Source organism: Lotus japonicus, chromosome 2 (genome assembly GCF_012489685.1).
Source record: "Lotus japonicus ecotype B-129 chromosome 2, LjGifu_v1.2".
NCBI classification, from domain to species: Eukaryota; Viridiplantae; Streptophyta; class Magnoliopsida; order Fabales; family Fabaceae; genus Lotus; species Lotus japonicus.
In genome coordinates, this window is record NC_080042.1 from 85,826,132 (window position 1) to 85,845,743 (window position 19,612).

At 33.9% G+C, this 19,612-nt stretch overlaps 3 protein-coding genes and 1 long non-coding RNA gene across 8 annotated transcripts; 1 reads left to right on the forward strand and 3 right to left on the reverse strand.

The window, feature by feature from the left end:
* Nucleotides 1-2,737: 2,737 nt before the first annotated feature.
* LOC130737167 (protein HAIKU1-like) lies at nucleotides 2,738-3,373 on the reverse strand. The gene has a single exon (XM_057588930.1). The coding sequence runs from the start codon at nucleotides 3,371-3,373 to the stop codon at nucleotides 2,738-2,740; it is 636 nt and encodes a 211-aa protein (XP_057444913.1).
* Nucleotides 3,374-5,797: 2,424 nt separating this feature from the next.
* LOC130740416 (serine/threonine-protein kinase GRIK1-like) lies at nucleotides 5,798-11,080 on the reverse strand. 2 transcript variants are annotated; one of them, XM_057593017.1, is made up of 13 exons: nucleotides 10,862-11,080; nucleotides 10,481-10,612; nucleotides 10,055-10,400; nucleotides 9,303-9,377; nucleotides 9,178-9,222; nucleotides 8,928-9,002; nucleotides 8,435-8,522; nucleotides 8,158-8,282; nucleotides 7,680-7,775; nucleotides 6,932-6,998; nucleotides 6,727-6,842; nucleotides 6,344-6,422; nucleotides 5,798-6,258 (listed from the first exon to the last, which is right to left on the reverse strand). In XM_057593017.1, the coding sequence occupies exons 3-13, from the start codon at nucleotides 10,367-10,369 to the stop codon at nucleotides 6,113-6,115; spliced, it is 1,227 nt and encodes a 408-aa protein (XP_057449000.1). In that variant the 5' UTR covers nucleotides 10,370-10,400; nucleotides 10,481-10,612; nucleotides 10,862-11,080; the 3' UTR covers nucleotides 5,798-6,112. The 2 variants fall into 2 exon arrangements, with proteins under 2 accessions (XP_057449000.1, XP_057448999.1); XM_057593016.1 differs by having other exon boundaries at nucleotides 10,481-10,660.
* A 1,498-nt stretch (nucleotides 11,081-12,578) lies between these two features.
* LOC130740419 (uncharacterized) lies at nucleotides 12,579-17,939 on the reverse strand. Of its 4 annotated transcripts, none has more exons than XR_009020124.1 (4): nucleotides 17,798-17,939; nucleotides 17,359-17,447; nucleotides 13,061-13,405; nucleotides 12,579-12,851 (listed from the first exon to the last, which is right to left on the reverse strand). It is a non-coding gene; the product is annotated as an uncharacterized LOC130740419 (long non-coding RNA). The 4 variants fall into 4 exon arrangements; XR_009020123.1 differs by having other exon boundaries at nucleotides 12,579-12,855; XR_009020122.1 differs by having other exon boundaries at nucleotides 12,579-12,915.
* Nucleotides 14,094-16,706, forward strand: LOC130740417 (uncharacterized). Its single transcript, XM_057593018.1, has 2 exons — nucleotides 14,094-14,950; nucleotides 15,786-16,706. Exons 1-2 carry the CDS (start codon nucleotides 14,284-14,286, stop codon nucleotides 16,544-16,546), a joined length of 1,428 nt encoding a protein of 475 aa, XP_057449001.1. The 5' UTR covers nucleotides 14,094-14,283; the 3' UTR covers nucleotides 16,547-16,706.
* Nucleotides 17,940-19,612: the final 1,673 nt, after the last annotated feature.

A 19,612-nucleotide genomic window follows, 5' to 3' on the forward strand; every position in this document is an offset into this window, starting at 1 on the left:
TAGATTTCGACCAAAACAAAAAGTAAAAAAAATTAATTAATTTTAGTTTAATAACTATGCATTGACCGTCTAATTAGAAATTACCCTTTCCGATGAAGAAAAAAAAGAAATTTAGAATCCATTAATTTGTCATGATTAAATTGTAATTTTTTTTAAATGGTAAGTGGAGTGATAGTGCACATGTAAAACTCTTTGTTGGGTCAATGCATATAAATTAAATGCTTTTTAATTAGTAGGAAAATAATTTTTGAACTAATATCTATAAATATTATATATTTTTATTATTTTTATATTATTATATGACAAAGGATTAAAATATAAATTTATTTCCATTCACAAAAAAAAATGTAAATTAGAGATTTTTTGTCCATGTTAAAAGTTTAAAAAAGTGTTTCGTTTAATTATCCTTCGTTCTACCATGTTTTAGGGCACCAAAGTGCACCATTCGCTTGGTTCTACTATTTTTTTAGGGTACCGAAGTGCACCATTCTATAAGTCTTTTGTTATATTTTGTTCCATCTTCAAAATATAATATATATATAACATAACACAAATGTTTCGTTCTTTCCCATTCAAACACGTCTATCAAACACTACTTTCGTGGGCTCATATTGTAATGTTTTGCCAGTATATGTTGAAAATGAAGGGAAAGGACTAAGAGGAGATGGAATAAGTGTTGCACCATGAAAACAGTGGGAAAGGAAAACAAATGTATAGGTCCACCAATATAAATTTTCTCCCACGAAGGCCCGAAAATTTGACAATGTTAGTTGAAAATTTAGGTGAGGTAGTTTATAATAAAATGAAGGATAAGATTTAGTGTCAAAATAAACTTTGACACCTAAATCAAGGTAGTCAAAAACACGCTTTAAAGTTTGCTTTAGGGGCACCCACGCTTCAAGCGGTGGCTAATGCATGTTAAAGTGCAAAAGCGTGCTTTTTAAACTTTTGTCGCTTTCATGTAGATCAATAAATCCTCGGAGTTTTTTTACCTATTTCGTGACCCAGTAAGCCAAAATAGGATTTTCAACCCCGAACAACATTCATTCTAACTCAAAAACCTTTTTCTCTCTCGCGACTCTCTCTGCTACGCAGCCACCAGCAACAACGAAGTCCAACGACGGCGGTCCTTCCCTTCGCTTCTCCTCCAGTTCTCATTTAATCAGAATTATCAATTATAAGTCATGGTACTTTATGATTTATGTATGACATTCCAAATATTTTTGTTAGTTTTTCCATTTGTATGCGTATAAGTATTTATTAGTGTAAATATATACATGAATGTCGTACGCTTTAGGACCCTCTACGCTTAATTGTTAAAACTCGCTTTTGACTATCTTGATGTCAATTGATTCCTTTTACATATGTCAAAGGAGTGCTTATGAGAACATATCAACTGAGATGAATATTTATTATGATAGACCATACAACCGTACATGTGTGGTGTGTGTCCAAGAACGGATGGATGCAGGTTAGAGCCTAAGGGGCAAGTGCCCCACGTGATTTTCTCTGTTTTACAATAAAATACCACACAATTATATACAAAGTGAGATTAATTACCACACTAAAATTCAAGTACCCCATGACTTTTCCTTTTAACTTTGAGTGTCATTGTTGAAATTTTTCAATTTTGTTCAGTTTTTTTTTCCTACATACTGCAATATCCACTAGGTATAAGTTTAACCCACGCTTCTTCTTTTCCTTAGTTTTTCTTTCAACCGTGCATACTGCATATATAGCCCCAATACCTCACGTCCTCTTCTTTCAATTATTCTATTCTTACTTCTTCATCCAGGACTAGTAGGTGAAACTCTTATATTTCTCGAAGGCTTTTCTTCTCTTTTTTTTTTTTTTTAACTTTTACTTCTTAAATGCATTCCTTAATGGCTATGATAATAAGATAGACTATATATTTTTAATTAATATTTTTTATATGAGAGACTATGAAAACCATATATTCCTTTGAATTTTTTTGTTATGATGCATTTATATTTTTTTAGGAATTGGTATATATGTTGTATTCTATATATAGTCAACAGAAAAATTTAATAGTGTTAAAAATGAAAATATTATACAATAAGTAATGTATCAAGTGAAAGAAATGTTTGTAATGAAAGACTAGAGCATTAAATATTTATCATTGGATCAATGAAAGGTTAAGATTAACACAAAAGTTCATGTGTTTTTTTTAAAAAAATATGTGACTACTAAACCTCTTTTAATCTCAATCACTCATTTATAGTTGTATAGTCACAACTTAACACTCTCATCTCTTGTAATAAACATGAACTCACTTGGTATATATTGCTCCCACATCTGAAAATTCATGGATCTGTCATTGTGTGTCGATGACATATTAAGTGAGAGGAGTGATACATACATCACTAAACTATGAAAAAAAAAATTAGACAAGAAAAAAAAATGAATTTTGAAGCAACACATATATATATCATTTCCAATTATCGGCTTCATGTCCATTTGGACATATAATTGTATTACAAGAAAAATAATCTGCAACCTTACTGATAAAAGTAAAATAATCTCAACCATTATGTTCATCAACAAAGATAAACATATGTCAACAAGAAATGAAGACTCAACCAAAAAGACATTCCAACTTGCTTGTACTTTAAATGCAAATGTGAAAATAAAACTCCTACAATAAGTAACTCCACTTTAGTTAGAAGCAGGTAGTGAGCACCCTTGTGTTGTGGTCAAGTGGCTCAAAATGAGAAGGTTACCGATCTCCCCTTCTAGGACTTGCAATGTCAGGAATTTCTGTTGGTGATGGTGGATATTCTGGAAAAAGCAGAGGCTCTAGAGTACATGATTCTGATGGAAATTTCATTCCTGGTGATGGAGGTGGATAATAGAACTTAGGGGATTCTAGATTAATGTAAGCGGTTGGTGAAGAAGGCAATATGAATTCAAATGTTGAAGATGTAATTGGAGGGTCATTTGTTTCTGTGGAAGGAATATTAGGCACAAGACTTGATGATGTGTGTATAGATGGAGGAGATCTTTGCAATGCAACATCATTATTGTAAGGAACTAGGGAGGGGGCTTCCAGCATTGGTGGCCTTTGAACATGTAGCAATGGTGGAGGTCTGATTGTGTTTAACCGCACGTTTTGCCTTTCCGGGTGATTGTAAATTGGCCTTGTTGAATGATCATGAGAATGTAATCCAGTGTGAAATTGAGCAAAGTCCTTGAGCTCTTCCTTGCTTATAGTGTATATGTAATCATTGTGATGGCGCCGCCTGTAAGGAAGGGAAGCATGAAAGTTGTTTTCATGTAAATGACTTTTTCTAATTTTCTTACCGGTTCTATTCACACCCAAGTTGTCATCATTCTTACTTCTCGAGCTCTCCATTTTTTTTTCCAAACACACTGGAATACACACTAAAAGAAATTATGAAAAGGACACCTAAAAAAATTTAAAACCAAAATGAAAACACCACTAATCACACAAAATCAACTTAATTTTCCCCCAAAATTTAAAATTCACAGAAGTCAACAAAATTTTAAACCGGTAGCAAACACAAACGAAAGACTCGAAGTTCAAACTAGAATATCAAGAAAAGAATGTACTGCTTTGAGAGAATATTACCACAAACCTAAATCAAATGAAGAAGAGTGAGTTTTACAAAGGAAAGACATTGAAAGAAAAAATTAAAACTTGGCTTGGAGGTTTGGACAATGAGATTTGAAGAATAGCAAGAAGCTAAGGAACGAAGGGAAAAACAAAGAAGAATAATGGAGAACGATGAAGAGAGTATAGATGTTAGTTCATTTTATAGTGTTATTTTGTGGTGACTCGAATATGACAAATGACCAATTAAATGGTAAAAAACTCATTTTCAAAAATAATAAATGGGTCAAAAATTCATCACCTATAAAATATTATTTAAGTAATATTAAATATATTTCATGAATTATTTAATCATATCCAATATAAAATATTTTTTAAGAATCTAATATAAAATATTAAATTACATGTTTATTTTTATTATAATTTTTATTTTGTATTCCTATAGTTTGACCAACATTTTTTATGCCTAATTCAAATTTTAATATGGTATCATAGTTACATAGTCAATTCTAATGGTAAAAAAACTCATTTTCAAAAATAATAAATGGGTCAAAAATTCATCACCTATAAAATATTATTTAACTAATATTAAATATATTTCATGAATTATTTTAATCATATCCAATATAAAATATTTTTTAAGAATCTAATATAAAATATTAAATTACATGTTTATTTTTATTATAATTGTTATTTTGTATTCCTATAGTTTGACGAACATTTTTTATGCCTAATTCAAATTTTAATATTGTATCATAGTTACATAGTCAATTCTACATCATTTATTGTATATCACTCATAAATGTGATTTTGACTAGATATGATTAAATATCTTTTTTATACTGTAGACAAATCTTCACCTTTGACCCAACTTTGAAGGTGGAGTTAGACAAAATCCAAATTTTAAGAATAAAATATTGAATGATATGCGTATTTTTAATATAATAATTGGTTTCTATTTATTTAGTTCAGCCTATTTTTTAATTTAAAATGTTTTTTGGTCCCTAATAAACAGGGATGAATTTAAATTGACACGTGAAAAATTTCACACAGCTTTTGGTCCCATTTTTTTATTTGAAATAAGTCTTTATGACTTCACAATATTCATGTGGCTTAATTTTTTTTCCTATTCATTAGCACACGTGTCAATTTCTCCATGCCTCCCTCTCGCCGCAGTTTGTCATCTCCATTGCCTTGGTCTCTCCATCGTTTGTTGTCTCCGTCATGGTATTGATGAAGCAATTGAGTTTGAGTCTCGTCAGCAATTTCTTAATTATTTTATTCAATTTAATAATGGTTTTCAAATCTTTTCTAAAAAGTTTATAAATTGTATTAGTAACAATCATAATAATGGCAAATGCTTTTTGACTAGTAGCTTTTCACCCATCATCAACATAAGAAGAAAAAGTCATACTAGGCTCTCTTCTTCTTACCCCATGACATAATGATCAAAATTTAAAAAGCTATTTATGCTCATTGTTGTGCTTGATGGTAATGCTGATAAGATTTTCAATAAATATACTTTTCATCATATTCGCGTATGCAAATCTTTGAACTAGATGAGACCCAAACCTCATGCTACCACCTGTGTTGAGCTCAAGAGCCTCCTCAACGATAACATGAACAACACGTACTATATCTACTTGACCTCCTTCAACGATAACGAGGTTGAGTCCGGATGCGTCAGAACCTCCAACACTGATAGAAACGACGAGGCATCGATGCGACAAAAACCTTGTATGTCATTTCCAGCCCACACTCCATCGTTTCAATCCCCTTGTTTACGGCCTTGAAGCCCTCCATCACAATGTCTTCAACATTTCCTCCACTCACCTCAGCCTTTTGTAATCATACGACGACCTACAATTTCCACTTTGTCGATTGTGATATGACTACCCTTCATTCCAATGCAATTCAAAACCTTTCATTAGGGGGCAGGAAGATTGTACAAGTCACCAAAAAGGAGGTGAGGAGAGAAGGTGGTTGTGTGGGGTGTCCGGAGGCGTTGTCACAACATGGGTTGAAGGAGGGAGAGACACTCGTGGGGGAGGAGAAAGAATGAATTAGGATTAAAATGAAAAGTTCACTACTCAAGAAAGCAACTTACTTTTTCTTGCCTTTTTCTTTCCTTTCTTCTTCCATGAAACCAAAATAATGCTAGGAAAAAGAACGAAGAGAGCTTTGTGATATAATGAAACGCCCGACTGTAAAATACACACTGAAGTTTGAAATTAACATCTATGCCTAGAAGATGGAGCTCAAAACTCACTCTATGCAGATAAAGAGCCGGCATACAAGAACCTCTCTGTTTCTAGACACCAAATTCTTTCAAATAAAAATATCATATTTTTCTGCCTTTGCTACTTACCATACTGCACAAGCCATGTTTTTTGAAAATTCCTTTAAGGCTACCTCTATAATGATCTATCAATCATTTCATACCACTGAAGACTCGAAGAGAGAGTTTTGAGGACTGTACATAAACAAATGTGACCTAAAAACAAAATTAGTCAGCATGGGTCAAGCAAGTATTTTGCTCTCAACATTGTATTCCCCCTCCATGTTCTTCCTCTTGCACCAGCAAAGGTACTCAGGAATTGGTCCATCATCTCCAATAACCCAGCTATCTACAGCGACATCGCTCAATGTCATCCTTAGTGTTGGATCTGCAGATTTCAAAATTCAATGGAGAGTTAACAGGGAAAGTACACTCAAGTGACGTGACAAAACATCGAATAGCAGTCAGTGTACCTTTGAAAAGTAGTCCTTCTATTAATTTCTTCAACTGCGGATTCATATCATTTGGGAGTTCTATAGGATTATTGACTATCTGAATCAGGAAGAAAGTAGTTTGTTAATATCAGGTGAAAACAAGTAACACTAATGTTAGGCATAATATCAGGTAAAAAAAGTTGAGTGTTTGTTTTCTTGTTTTCATTTACAAAAATTACTCAATTTCCTATTGAAGAAATTTAGTAAAGAAAATGGTGAAAACAAGTTTTGAAAATAGATTAAAAACAAAATAGCATATATGTAATTTGAAATCATAACAAAAGCATATTTACTGAAAATAAAAAATAGAAAACAGACCAAACACCCTCTTATACTGTTATACATATGTGTGTATTTCTTACTTTGTCATATGTATCTTGAAGTGTGTCACCAAGAAAAGGGTATTCACCCACTATCATACAGTATAAAGTAACTCCTACTGCCCATGTATCTGCAGCTTTACCATGATAGGTGATATCTAGAAACATAATAGACAGTTGTGAGAACCTGCATGTCATAAACTCCAATGGCAAAAGTATTTTACACACTTGAAAAGAAAATAGCAACCTAAAATACATTCGGGTGCAGTGAAAACAGGAGTGCCAGGTGATCGTCGAAGAACATCATTATTATCCTGCAAAATGAAACCAATTGCAGCCTCCATATTAGTTCCTGGAACATCCCAATACCAACATCTCTATGAGATATTGCATGGAGTAAGTCAAGGTGTGTGAGCTTGTAAAAAACACTAAGTAGGCCAAAATGTGACATGCAACAACAATCAAAGCCTTTTTCCAGAAGGTGGGTTTGGCTATATGAATCATAGGTGTAAATTAAGGGTGAAATTTTCTTTGAAGGAAAATTAGGGGTAAAAGTTACCGACTTATGGTCATTGTCTTGAATTTGCAAAGATAAAAATGGAAATCCTAAGGGGATGGGAAGGTCTGTTTATAAAAATCAAGGTTTCGGTCATTAGGGTGACCATAGAAAACAGAGCCTCACATTGGCTCTGGATCATTTGACCGCGATCCAAATATAAATCAACAGTCACTAAATAAGGGTTATGATATATTTCAATGAAGCAAAAATTGACAAGAGAAGGGGATTCTTTAAATAAAGTCATTGACTTTTATTTGAAGTAAAGCATTGACAGAGTGTACACTTACTAGGTTTCATAGTTTCATATATTTCACAGGGAAAAAGGCGTGTCCCATGTTGCAGTTGAAGATACAACAATAACCAAGTACACTCACCAGCTTTGATATCATTCATTTCAAGTAATCAAATTTAAAATATGGCTCAGTAATTACATTACCTCAAAAGCCTGGCTGACACTGAAATCTCCTATCTTCACTGTACCATGACGAGTAATCAATAGATTATCAGGTTTAATATCTCCATGTACTATATTCTGCATTTCAAATAAATAATAAATAATCACTGGTAAACATGATCAAATTATTTGCAAAGCATATTCATGAATGAGAGTATGACCAACTAACATAAATGTTATATTTATTTACAAGTTTCCCCCCTTTTTGCATAGCGTGATAATCTAATATCATATATTTCCATTGATATACAAAAAATGTGTGTTTAAAGCATATTCATGAATAAGAGTATGATCAACTAACATATGATATATTTCTTTACAAGTTTTCCCCTTTTGTTTAGCATGGAAATCTAATATCATATATTTCCATCAATATACAGAAAATGTGTGTGTGTGTGTGTGTGTGTGTGAGAGAGAGCTAGTCAACATTAACCACAAAAAGATGATCAAGAAACATTACATGTGCATGGAGATATCTTAATCCAGAAACTATGTCACGCAGGTATCTCCTAGCAGTCTCTTCACCTAAGCCACAAGTGGGACCCGAACCCTCACAAACCCATTTTCCTTCCACATATTCAAGCACTGTAAAAGAAAACTTAGAGTCAAGCATAGGGCCAAAAAGAGATTTTCATTCACTAAAAAATGCTGATCAAATAAAGAAGCATAATTTTCAGGAGTAGCAGTCAATTACTACTAAATAAGGAAACTACGAAGAAGAAACTAGTCATCAGTACCCATGTAGAAGTTATCTGATTCTGGGTCATCAATCACCTCAATGAGATTGACTATATTAGGATGTTGCAGCATTTTCATGATGAAAACCTGAAAAGAAAGTACTTGTGTCTTTTTACTAATTACAGGGAAAGTAGCAGAATAGCTAAAACACTGAAGCAAGAAAATATAATATCATAAACTAAAAAACTTGGATGCAAAATAAAATGTAAAACTAAAACGTTGGCAAAAGAATTCCCTTATGAAAAAAATGGGAGTCACAAATTTGACAAAGAAAGAATGTGGCCACATTTTCAAAAGTTACACGAATGGATGCTATTATGCAAGCAGAATATAACTAAAAACATTCACTGCAAAAGTAAACATAATGTGGCATGCATAAGGGAATAAACAATGTAAGTTACAAAATTTGACATATTCACATATATATCATATTTACACCAGTACAGAATATAAATTATGATAAATAGTCAAGGATATACAGAAGAAACATACCTCACGTAGAACATCAGTCATGGCAGTTTCCGAGGGTGCAACTCGAAGCTTCCGTAAATGAGACTTATTAAAGGACTGCGATTCAAAAGATTTTCAGCTCAATAAATGAACAATTGCATTATTATCTTGATAAATGACAACTATAAGAACACAAACTACTCATTACAACCCTGTAATAAAAAATATGCCTATATGGCCATATTTCCTATCATATAGTAAACTGGGTAACCACACCAAAAAAGTTGCCTACCTTAATTGCATAATGCTTTCCATCAAGAGAACTTCGATAAAGAGCCTGCCATGCACGTAAGAAAAGAAGCTCAGGGAAACTGTTTTCATACAGAAACAGGATAGCAGTATGAATACTAAGCTTACCACTTTCCCGTAGCTACCAGAACCAATCTTATACTCACGAATATACTCATTTATCATCTTGTTTCCATCTTCATCCTGAACGGGAGTAATAAAAGTACAATAAAGCTTCTGACAGAAAATATATTCAATATCACAGAAGTTTTCCTAGTATACAAATAAACATTCAGATAGGAACAGACACATGAAATTTAACATCATTAATGGAAAAAAAACATAAATTCAATTACACAGTCACTAACAAACAAAGCAATTCAAGACAAGAATAATATCCTTTATATATACTATGACAACGGGTGGATACGAGGGAAGAAGCAGACAACACATTAAATGAGAAGACAGCCATGGCTGAACTTTTTTTGAATGCTCAGTCACAACTTCATGTCTATGACTAAAAATGGTATAAATAGGATTATGGTATAAAAATTATTAAACCCAAGCTTCGTTTGACAAGTAGCATACTAGGGTTTCACTAAAAATTAATTAAAGTTCCTTCCTGTTTAGATTAAATAAATTTCAGGAATTCATACTGCAGCTCAAAATAATAATCAATTATAAAGAGAGACTGGGTCTAAAATCCATAACATGCTTAAGAACACAATAAGAGTCCAATTTTCACCAGTAATATATACTCAAGATCATTTTACACATATCAAATACCACCAGCCAACATAGTCTCGATATTTCACTATACATCAAATTCACCCTAACACAAAAAAAAAACTACAAAGCTACTCTCACAAAGCAATTATTACCTCAGAGCGAAAAACTACGTCAGTCTCCTTAACAGGAAACTGCCTACAAATCAAGCCATTCTCTACCCTCGTGTTCAAAATATCCTCCGACCGTTTGGGACGATTTTGCACCTCACTACCATCTCCACTAAGGGCGTTAGCATAGAAACGCTCTTCGTCGTCGTCAGTGTCATCATCCAACAAAAGCTCCTGAGAAAGATCATGATCATTATTGTTGACAGCAGGCTTAGCCCTTCGACGGCTCCGTCTCCTGATAAACCCAAAGCAATTACAGCACCCCATTGCTTTGGCAAAAGAAATCGTCTTCTCAAACATCCGCTCGGCTTCGACCCCAAAAATTGAAAATCTGCAAAACAATCATTTTATTATTAAGCCAACAACAATTGAATATCAAATTATCAAATTGAATAACAATGAAATTCTTACTTGATTTGAAAGTAAAGAGGGCTTCAACCTTCAACCTTCAAGCTTCAAGCTTTAAGCCCAACTGAAGAGTGCTATTCTAAGGGGTGCCATTCAGCTAGGTGGAGAATACGGCACGAGATGTTCAAGGAACTACTGCGATTGACACCCAACATTGTGACAACTCCAGCTTAATTCATTGACCTTTTCCATGAAAAGGGCACAGACAGAGGAAAAGAACAAAAAACAAAACCAGGAAAAAAGGAAAAAGCAGAGATACCCGTTAATAAAAAACCAAATGGGTGAACAATTGGGGGAAAAAAGATGACAACTGTACCCAGAAACTTGAGAAACCGTCAAGAACAAATGAAAATGACAGAGAAATTGTGACGCTGGCAAAGTTACCTTTTTTAATTGGGCGTGAATGACAAACAGGGGTAGAAGACAACCCCAGATTCAGGAAACCCTAGAATTGAAGCAGGAATCGAGGGTTGGATCGATCCAATTGCGGGAAATCGAAATGAGACCCGAATCAATAAACCCTAGTTGATGGAGGAATGAATATAATTTTTTTTTTGTTTTTTTTTTTAAATTGGAATATTGTTATCTTCGAATAAAAATAGGAATATTTTGGAACCTCGTTAGATGTTGGTTATCTTTATTCTTTACACGTTTGAGTGCCAACATCTACTTAATTTTTTTAACAAGTAAATAATAGTATTTCCATCTCTAAAAAGATTCGGAATGGTAAAGAATATAAAACGATTTTAAACATACGTTTTATGGAGTAATTTAAGAGAAATTGCATGGATCTGGTATGAGGTTTATTATTAGGAAAAAACTTAAATTAATTTTTTTATATTTTTTTATCAAGTTCTTTATTTTTTTTACTGATCAAGGTATCTCCATAGGCGGTAATCATGTAACTAATTATCGCTTCACGGTCAGCAACTAAAATAAGGGCCGACTAATGAGTTTTTTCATTCATAAAAGTTGAGATTCTATATGTCATTTAATAGTCATTGTTAACCATAATTTCATCGAATATTAAAATCTAATCATCATAATAGGTATCTTCTTCCAATTTGAGTAGAGAGATTTTCATATCAAGTGTGGTGGTGTACGATGAGGAATGTGACTGAGAGCTTGGGACCACAATGAAGCAGCGAAAATCCATAATGAGGAAAATACATGCAAAAGACACTTTGACGTTCAAGTCAACAATAGATCAGACAAATAATTCACAAATTAAGTCTATAAGAGCAATATGCCAAGAATACAAGTAATATTTAGCTTAGTGTACGTGTGATCATATCTGCAAATATAGAGGTTGGAGTGAGTAGTATTAGAAGTATTTAACCTTTGCTAGAATGTTGAATACCTGACTGACATTTAAGAGATCAACCTTTGCTTATGCAAGCTTGACCATTGATTCTAACAACTTAACCTTATGTTAGGCCAGTTAGTTAGAAAGTGATAGTTTTGTGTTTGGTCGTCATGACCCAGCTTGTAAGTTATTAATCATTTAGTCATTTGGACTGACTAGAGCAATGGTGGGTCCTGTAGTCATTTGAGTCGACTAGAACAAAGTCATTTTGTTAAGCAGGTTCAACTCACAGTCACAAATGGTTAATAAGTAATAACCCAAATCATGATCCACCAATGAATCAGGTTCAAACCATATTAGCCAGTGCCAAGAAGGAAGTGTGTTTTTTTAGTTAAACCAATTGATTGATTGATATCCAAACGCGGGGTTTACTTATCGAGATAATATACATGATTGTATAGTTTTTTCTTCCTAGTCCTTCCTTTTCCTTTCACCTAAACCAACAAATTAAATATACCATGTTAATAAAAAACTGTATAATTAGATCCTAATAAACAAAGATTATACATTAAATTAAGATATAATAATATACCACTCTCATTTCACAAGGGTAGATTGGAGTCCTGGGACAGGTGCCAGGGCTAAAAAAATAAAATAAAAAAATAACTTCCTTTTTGTAGAAAACTTTATGATAAGGCAACCTCTTCTAAAAAATCATCCTAATTCATAAAACCACGTAACTGCAGCTAAATTCATTGCTACTTAATGCTCTCACGTCAAAGGTTAATTAGGAATAAGTGAATCTTAAGCCACAAACTAACTTTAATAATTTGATATAATCATAATCATAAGTCATAACTTTAGTGAGTACCTTAAGATTGAAGCTCATAAAAGAACAAAAAAATAATATTAAAAGGTTACATTTGATTGGCTTTATACATGCATGCATCCTTCAGCATCCAGGCACTAAGTTGCTCAATTCATTTTCTATTATAAGGTTTCTTCAGTCGCAAGTCTTCCATTCCAATAATCCAGGTCTTTTCTGTAGACCTTTCTTAATTTTTTTATCTGCCTAAAAATAGGGATGAGGATGAGTATAGTTTGAGTAAAAGATTCCATACTAAAAGAATACCTATCAATGCACACAAGAGTATAGTTAGCCAACCAAAATTATACTAAATAACGCGTGAGAAATCAACACATTTGTCATAAAAACTAGTAAAAAAACACAATATTAATCTCATCCCATACAGAAAAAGAAAAATGGAGTAAGTTACCCATTAATTCTTCAACAATTGATATGGCCAGTTGTAAAAACCATGCCTGGAAAACCGATGACTGCTGCCACTTCACCAGTTTGGGGTAGATCCTAGGGCAGCCCGGTCAGATCACGGCGCATCTCAGAGAAGTGCTCATGCGCTCTGAGGTGAAAGCTAGTTCCTTTTTGACCTGCGCGGCGAAAAACTCAGCATGTTCCATCTCTATCTCTGAGAAAGAAAGGGAAGTGATGGCTGGAGTTGGGATCACTGCTGCCGAGATAGAGGTGGATAAGAGGCGGTGCTTGAACGGAAAACGGTTTGTCAAGGGGTGAATTCTTCTCAGGCGGAGGAGGAATGTCATTGCTGTAAAGAGAATTGACATTAGGGATGGAAGTAAGTGGGCCTTAAACACAAATGTTATTAAAATATTGATACTAGTGACAATAAAATCAAGAAAAATAGCTTTAATTTAATGTGCAACATATAAATAAGCCAACTAAAAAATTATAATGATAACCCAACTTCTAACTTGTTTTTGTCTAAGACAAGTATCATCCACAAGAGACAATTATATTCGAGCATGGAACATTCATATCCTAGAGGAGCTATAGCTCTCCCATCAGATTTTTCTCTCTCGTCATACACAAGACTCAAACTCGAGACATTACTTAAGAGAAAACGAACATGTACAACTTTAACCAACCACCCATTAGTATCCAATTTCTAACTATAAAACATAGTACAAATATAATAGTTATTTTAATCCGAGAAATATTTCAGACCTTAATTATAATGTAATGCAAAGTTGAATATTATCACATGCTAGTGAAATTTTACACCCATACTTGACCTAAATCCATTTAATAAATAAATACCTTAACATTGCGGGTAACTTTTATAGATATACATGTGGGTTGTGGTTGCCATTCTTGCCTAAAAAGAAGAATAGTAATATGTTATGTTGTGGTCAGTGTTGTGTTAACTTGGTCAATAATAAATCAAGTTGGCACTATGAAAAGTCAGCTTTGAGTAGCCCTGGTAATATCACTATACCAAGCAAAGTACAATCTTTAGAGAACTCTAAAGAAAAGGGAACGGGCAATGCTTGAGCAGAGTTTAAGTGCCAAATTCCACAGAAAATCCTCTATAAATACTCTCTTTCACTCCTCCTCTGAGACAGAAGCAATTGAGTATCAAAGCATAGGAAACAAACAAAGGTTCAAATCAAAATCATCAACAAGATGGCTGGAAGAAAGCTCAGCATCTTGCTAGTGGCCTTCTTTGTCTCACTTATGGTTATGGAAGTTGTCATTGCTCAAGCCCAAGAAAAGGGCAGTGGCAACGGCAATGGAAATGGAAATGGAAATGGAAATGGCAATGGCAATGGCAATGGCAATGGCAATGGCAATGGCAATGGCAATGGCAATGGAAATGGAAATGGAAATGGAAATGGCAATGGCAATGGCAATGGCAATGGAAATGGAAATGGCAATGGAAATGGAAATGGCAATGGTAATGGCAATGGTAATGGCAATGGCAATGGCAATGGAAATGGTAATGGCAATGGTAATGGAAATGGCAATGGCAATGGAAATAGCAATGGCAATAGCAATGGTAATGGTGAAGGTAATGGGAAAGGTAATGGTGAAGGTAATGGTAAAGGAAATGGTGAAGGTAACGGTAAAGGTAATGGTGATCAACCAACAAAGAATGATGAAGCCTCAGAATATGAGGTGTTGTCAGCTCTGCCAAGTGGACAAGAAAGAGCCTTCTGCAAAGCAAAGAACACATGTCAGTTCAAGACCCTCTCGTGTCCTGCTGAGTGCCAGAAGAGGAAGCCCAAGAACAACAAGAAGGCCAAGGGCTGTTTCATTGACTGCAGCAGCAAATGTGAAGCCACTTGCAAGTGTAAGTTCAATTCTATTTTGCCTCTTCACATATTATTTCGCCTCTACACATATTATGCCACAACTTCACTCAACTTTCCATTTTTCGACCCACCTATCATGTTGTAATAAGACAACAGTAAAAACAACATGTATAGAAGCCAAATAAGCTCATTGTGTAATTAGCATTGAAGCTAAAATCAGTTCTGAATTTCTGATAAAAGCTCTTGTGAGTAGCTTTTAAACCTGAGAATTGATTATGAGAGAAAGAGAAGCTGATACAAAGACACTATACATTGTAGGTTACACTTTACTCCCCATCTTAAATTCTATGATTTTCTGAGATATACATAAGTTAATGAAAGTAACATGGAAAGTTTAATCTTGGATAAAATGGTTGAGAATATATTTGAATAAAACAAATCTTCATGATTAGGTGTCATTGTTTCTTTAAAGGTCTCAGTTCTCACATAATATATCTTCTTGATGATCTTTTGTTGGAACTTGGAAGTCAAAGAGAGAAAAGGAAATTGACCTTAATTTGAATGCAACAAGCCTATTAGTTGGCCGTGAAACGTGTAAGCTTAGTTAGCTAAGCTTCTGTTTGTATTGTTAGAGCTTTAGTTAGCTTGTTACAATTCAGTTAGAACTATAGTTAGTTTACTAAACTGTGGTTAGTGTTTAACCACATAGCTATAGCTTCCATAAAACATTTATGTACTCAATTTAGTTCTAGTGAATTCATTTTTCATTAAGTTCATATCTTAGTTTTTCCCCCTGTTTTTCTGTTTCTATTACTGTTGGCAACTGTATAAGTGTGTACTGAACTTGTGTTGAATATGTTGTTTCTTTGGCAGTTAGGAAATCCAAATGTGATGGCTATGGTGCTTTGTGTTATGATCCTCGCTTTGTTGGTGGTGATGGTGTGATGTTCTACTTCCACGGCGCCAAAGGAGGAAACTTTGCCATCGCTTCTGATGATGAGTTCCAGATCAATGCTCACTTCATCGGTACCCGACCAGAGGGAAGGACTCGTGACTACACATGGGTGCAGGCACTTGCTGTCATGTTTGATACACACACTCTTGTCATTGCAGCAAATAGAGTATCTAAATGGGATGACAATGTTGACTCTCTCATAGTGAAGTGGGATGGTGAAGAAATCACAGTTCCTATTGATGGAGAGACTGAATGGAGGGCTAATGGTGATGAAAGAGAAGTGGTGGTGGAGAGAACAGAAGAGACCAACAATGTGAGAGTAACAGTTTCAGGTTTGCTTGAAATGGACATCAGGGTGAGGCCCATTGGAGAGAAAGAAAACAAGGTTCACAATTACCAGTTGCCATCAGGTGATGCTTTTGCTCATTTGGAGACACAGTTCAGGTTTAAGAAACACACTGATTCTATTGAAGGAATTTTGGGTCAGACTTATAGGCCAAGTTATGTTAGCCCTGTCAAGAGAGGGGTTCCTATGCCCATGATGGGAGGGGAGGACAAGTACCAGACACCGTCTCTCTTTTCAACAACCTGCAAACACTGCAGGTTCCAGAGGCCATCTGGGTCTGCTACGAGCGAAGGGCTCATGCTCAATATTGATACCATGAATCATAAATATTAAGACATTCTTTATGATCATGTTGTTAAAATCTTGTATTTTGTTTTCTTTGTTGTATCAAGACAAATAAGGGCTTAACTTGTTGCCCATGATCAATGTTTTCATAAAACATTGTGTAATGTGTACTAACTACTAATATATGAATAATCATTTTTTCCTTAAATCTTTCAATCCATGATCTACCTATATGCTACAATAATGAAGGTTCAATTTGTCCAAACAGGCTCTCTATATCTTGATGACAGGGTACATAATGTTTGATACTTGCTCTGTAAAGTTAAAAAGTGTTGGGTAATTTTTTTATATGTTATCAAAAGCTTCCTCCACATAATTCTGTTAACTCGAGATTATTGGTCTAGTTAGACAAACCTCTACCATCTGATTAACACAGTCAGTTAATGTTTTTTTATCAACTGAATAGAATTCTCATGCTTATAGCAAATATTGTATTAGCAAAACTTAGGATATTGGGTACGGGTTTAACTAATACTACCGGACCGTAAAAATACCCAATGAGGTGCAAGTTTAACTAAGATCCGAAGAAATCCAATGAAGTGCAGGTTTAACTAAGACCAAACAACAAAAAACGGGTCCGAATTGGCCCGAAGGACAGATTAGATGTGAATTTTCAACCCCCTCAAACAATTATATACATTATCCATTATGTGAAAACTAACTTCCAATCCTATTACGAAATTATAAAAGAAACCATACCATTATTAGATCAACTGTACTAAAATTTGCACAGCACAAGGTTCTAATGCCACTATGTATGAGATGCATTTCTACTATAATTGTTCACCATAGAGACATACCTGGTTGTTGGGGCTTGGAACCACTTGATATGAACTTGAAAACATGTGTGCAGTTAACTTAAGAAACTCCAATCTTCTGTACACAGTACCTGAGTTCATTCATGATCATGAGATGGATTAGTTAACAGAACTGTACATTATTTTCCATAACAAAACACTAAAGAAAACATGGAAAACCGTTAATCACTAATCTTTCTGCAACTATTTTTATTCCCACAATGAATGGTTAATCTTTGATGGTAAATTATAAAGTTCCAAACTTTACCATGAAATTAAAACTTTTTAAGAATTTTGCAGTGATAGTTAGAAATTGGATCATAAAGATTATATCTTTTAAGATTCTAGTGCAAAACAGCAAGGATCATAATCACAATTTCACAGTGACTTAAAATAGTAGTTCGATTGCAATGCAAAATAACGGAAGCCTAAACAAACGAACCTCAATGGCGTTGGGAGAGAACAAGCTTCATGACATTCCATTGAATTCGACTGAACTGAGCAATACCGCTTGAGTTGAGTGTTGACTATATAGTGGCAGAGGAACACAAGGTAACAACAATGCTTGAGAAATGGGGATCTTATCATATTAAGTGTTTTTGGTAAGTAGGAAAAATATCATATTAAGTGTTACTATTTATGGGAAAAATTAAAAAATATAAATGAAGATTTAAATATATATATATATAGATATTCGGGTATCTTTCCGAAACATTGAAAAAATATATTCGAGCATCAGGTTAGTTCAGATGGATGTATTACCGAATTCGATATCTGAACCTAACTTGGTCGGATTGCATGTAAATCCATTCGATTGTACTTGTTTGTTCAATGCATTCCACACTTTTTCTATCAATTGGGTTGGGTTATGTAATTTCGTTGGATTTACTTAGCCCATGTGCACCTGTATCTAAACCTGATCGCATATATGATGTGCCACGAAGAGGAAAGCATGAGAAGAGTTGAGAACGACATTATGCGTGTAGTTTGTATGAACTCATATTCATATCATGTGTTAGTAGCCCTTCATCTTATAAAATACATATCTTATCAACTCAAATTTTAAATAAGTTCATTTCAAATAAAATAATAAAATACTAGAAGGACCTTGAATAGTTGGTAATGTATAGTGGCTCACTTTTTAGGTAAATGTTTAGAAAAAACTTAGATACGTGCTTTGCTCAATGAAAAGTTTAACTACTGACATTTTTTTTTGATACATCGGAAAACACAATTATTGGCTTTCTTAAAATTTTATTCAACTTTTTTTAAAAAAATAAGTTTTTTTTAATCCAAACTTTTGATTAGGGACAATATAAACAACTCCTACTAAATTGTATCTAAGTTTTCTCTTTTTGTTTTTTTTTTATTCATCGAAAAAAAAGTTTCCTATTGTTTTTTTTATCAACCCAGCTTAGACGGATCCAATAGTAACTAGGAAGAATTGAAAACATTGCGTGGAGACGGTGGAGTACATTTGGGTTTTTTCTTATAAGAAGAGAAATATAGAGGGGACAAGTATTAAATATGTACCAATTTATTTAGTATTATATTAAAAACATATAAAAATATTTTGAGATAAATATGCTTATTCTTTAAATTTTTGCCTATAACTATATTCATAGAGGTAAGTTTTCACACTATTTCATTAAAGATAATACTATTGAAATAACATAAATTCTACTAAACAAAATGCACCAAGTCTGTCATGGCTCATGGGACAACCGAAAGAGCTAAAAACATTTTTTTAGAAAACTTTATGATAGGGCAAAACTTCTCCTCATTAACTCACATAATTCATAGTAGAAGGTTTCTTTTAGTAGAAAAAAATTAGGGTGAGCAAATGATATCCTAGTTTAAAGCAAGGATCTCTCTCACCCAGGGTGTCCAAGAGTTGCAGCATCCCTTAGGTTTTTTCCTTTTATTTTGTTGTTTTCCGAGGAAAAAAAAGGAAAGTTATAAAAATAACACTTAAAATAGACTTATATTATTTGTTTCATTTTAAGAGGACGATGAGAGCTCGAACAGTTAAACTTGCAACGTGGGGATATATACAAGATCCTATTATATTTCACTTACAGCCCCTTGGGAGTTAAAACCACGTTAATGCTACAGCTAAATTCTTTGCTAATTGATGCTTTCAACGTCAGAGGTTAGGAATGTGCGAGTGTTAAGGTCCCGTTTGGTGGTCAGGATAGGATATGATAGGATATGATATGTGAACAGGATATCAACAGGATATGATAAGAGCAGGATA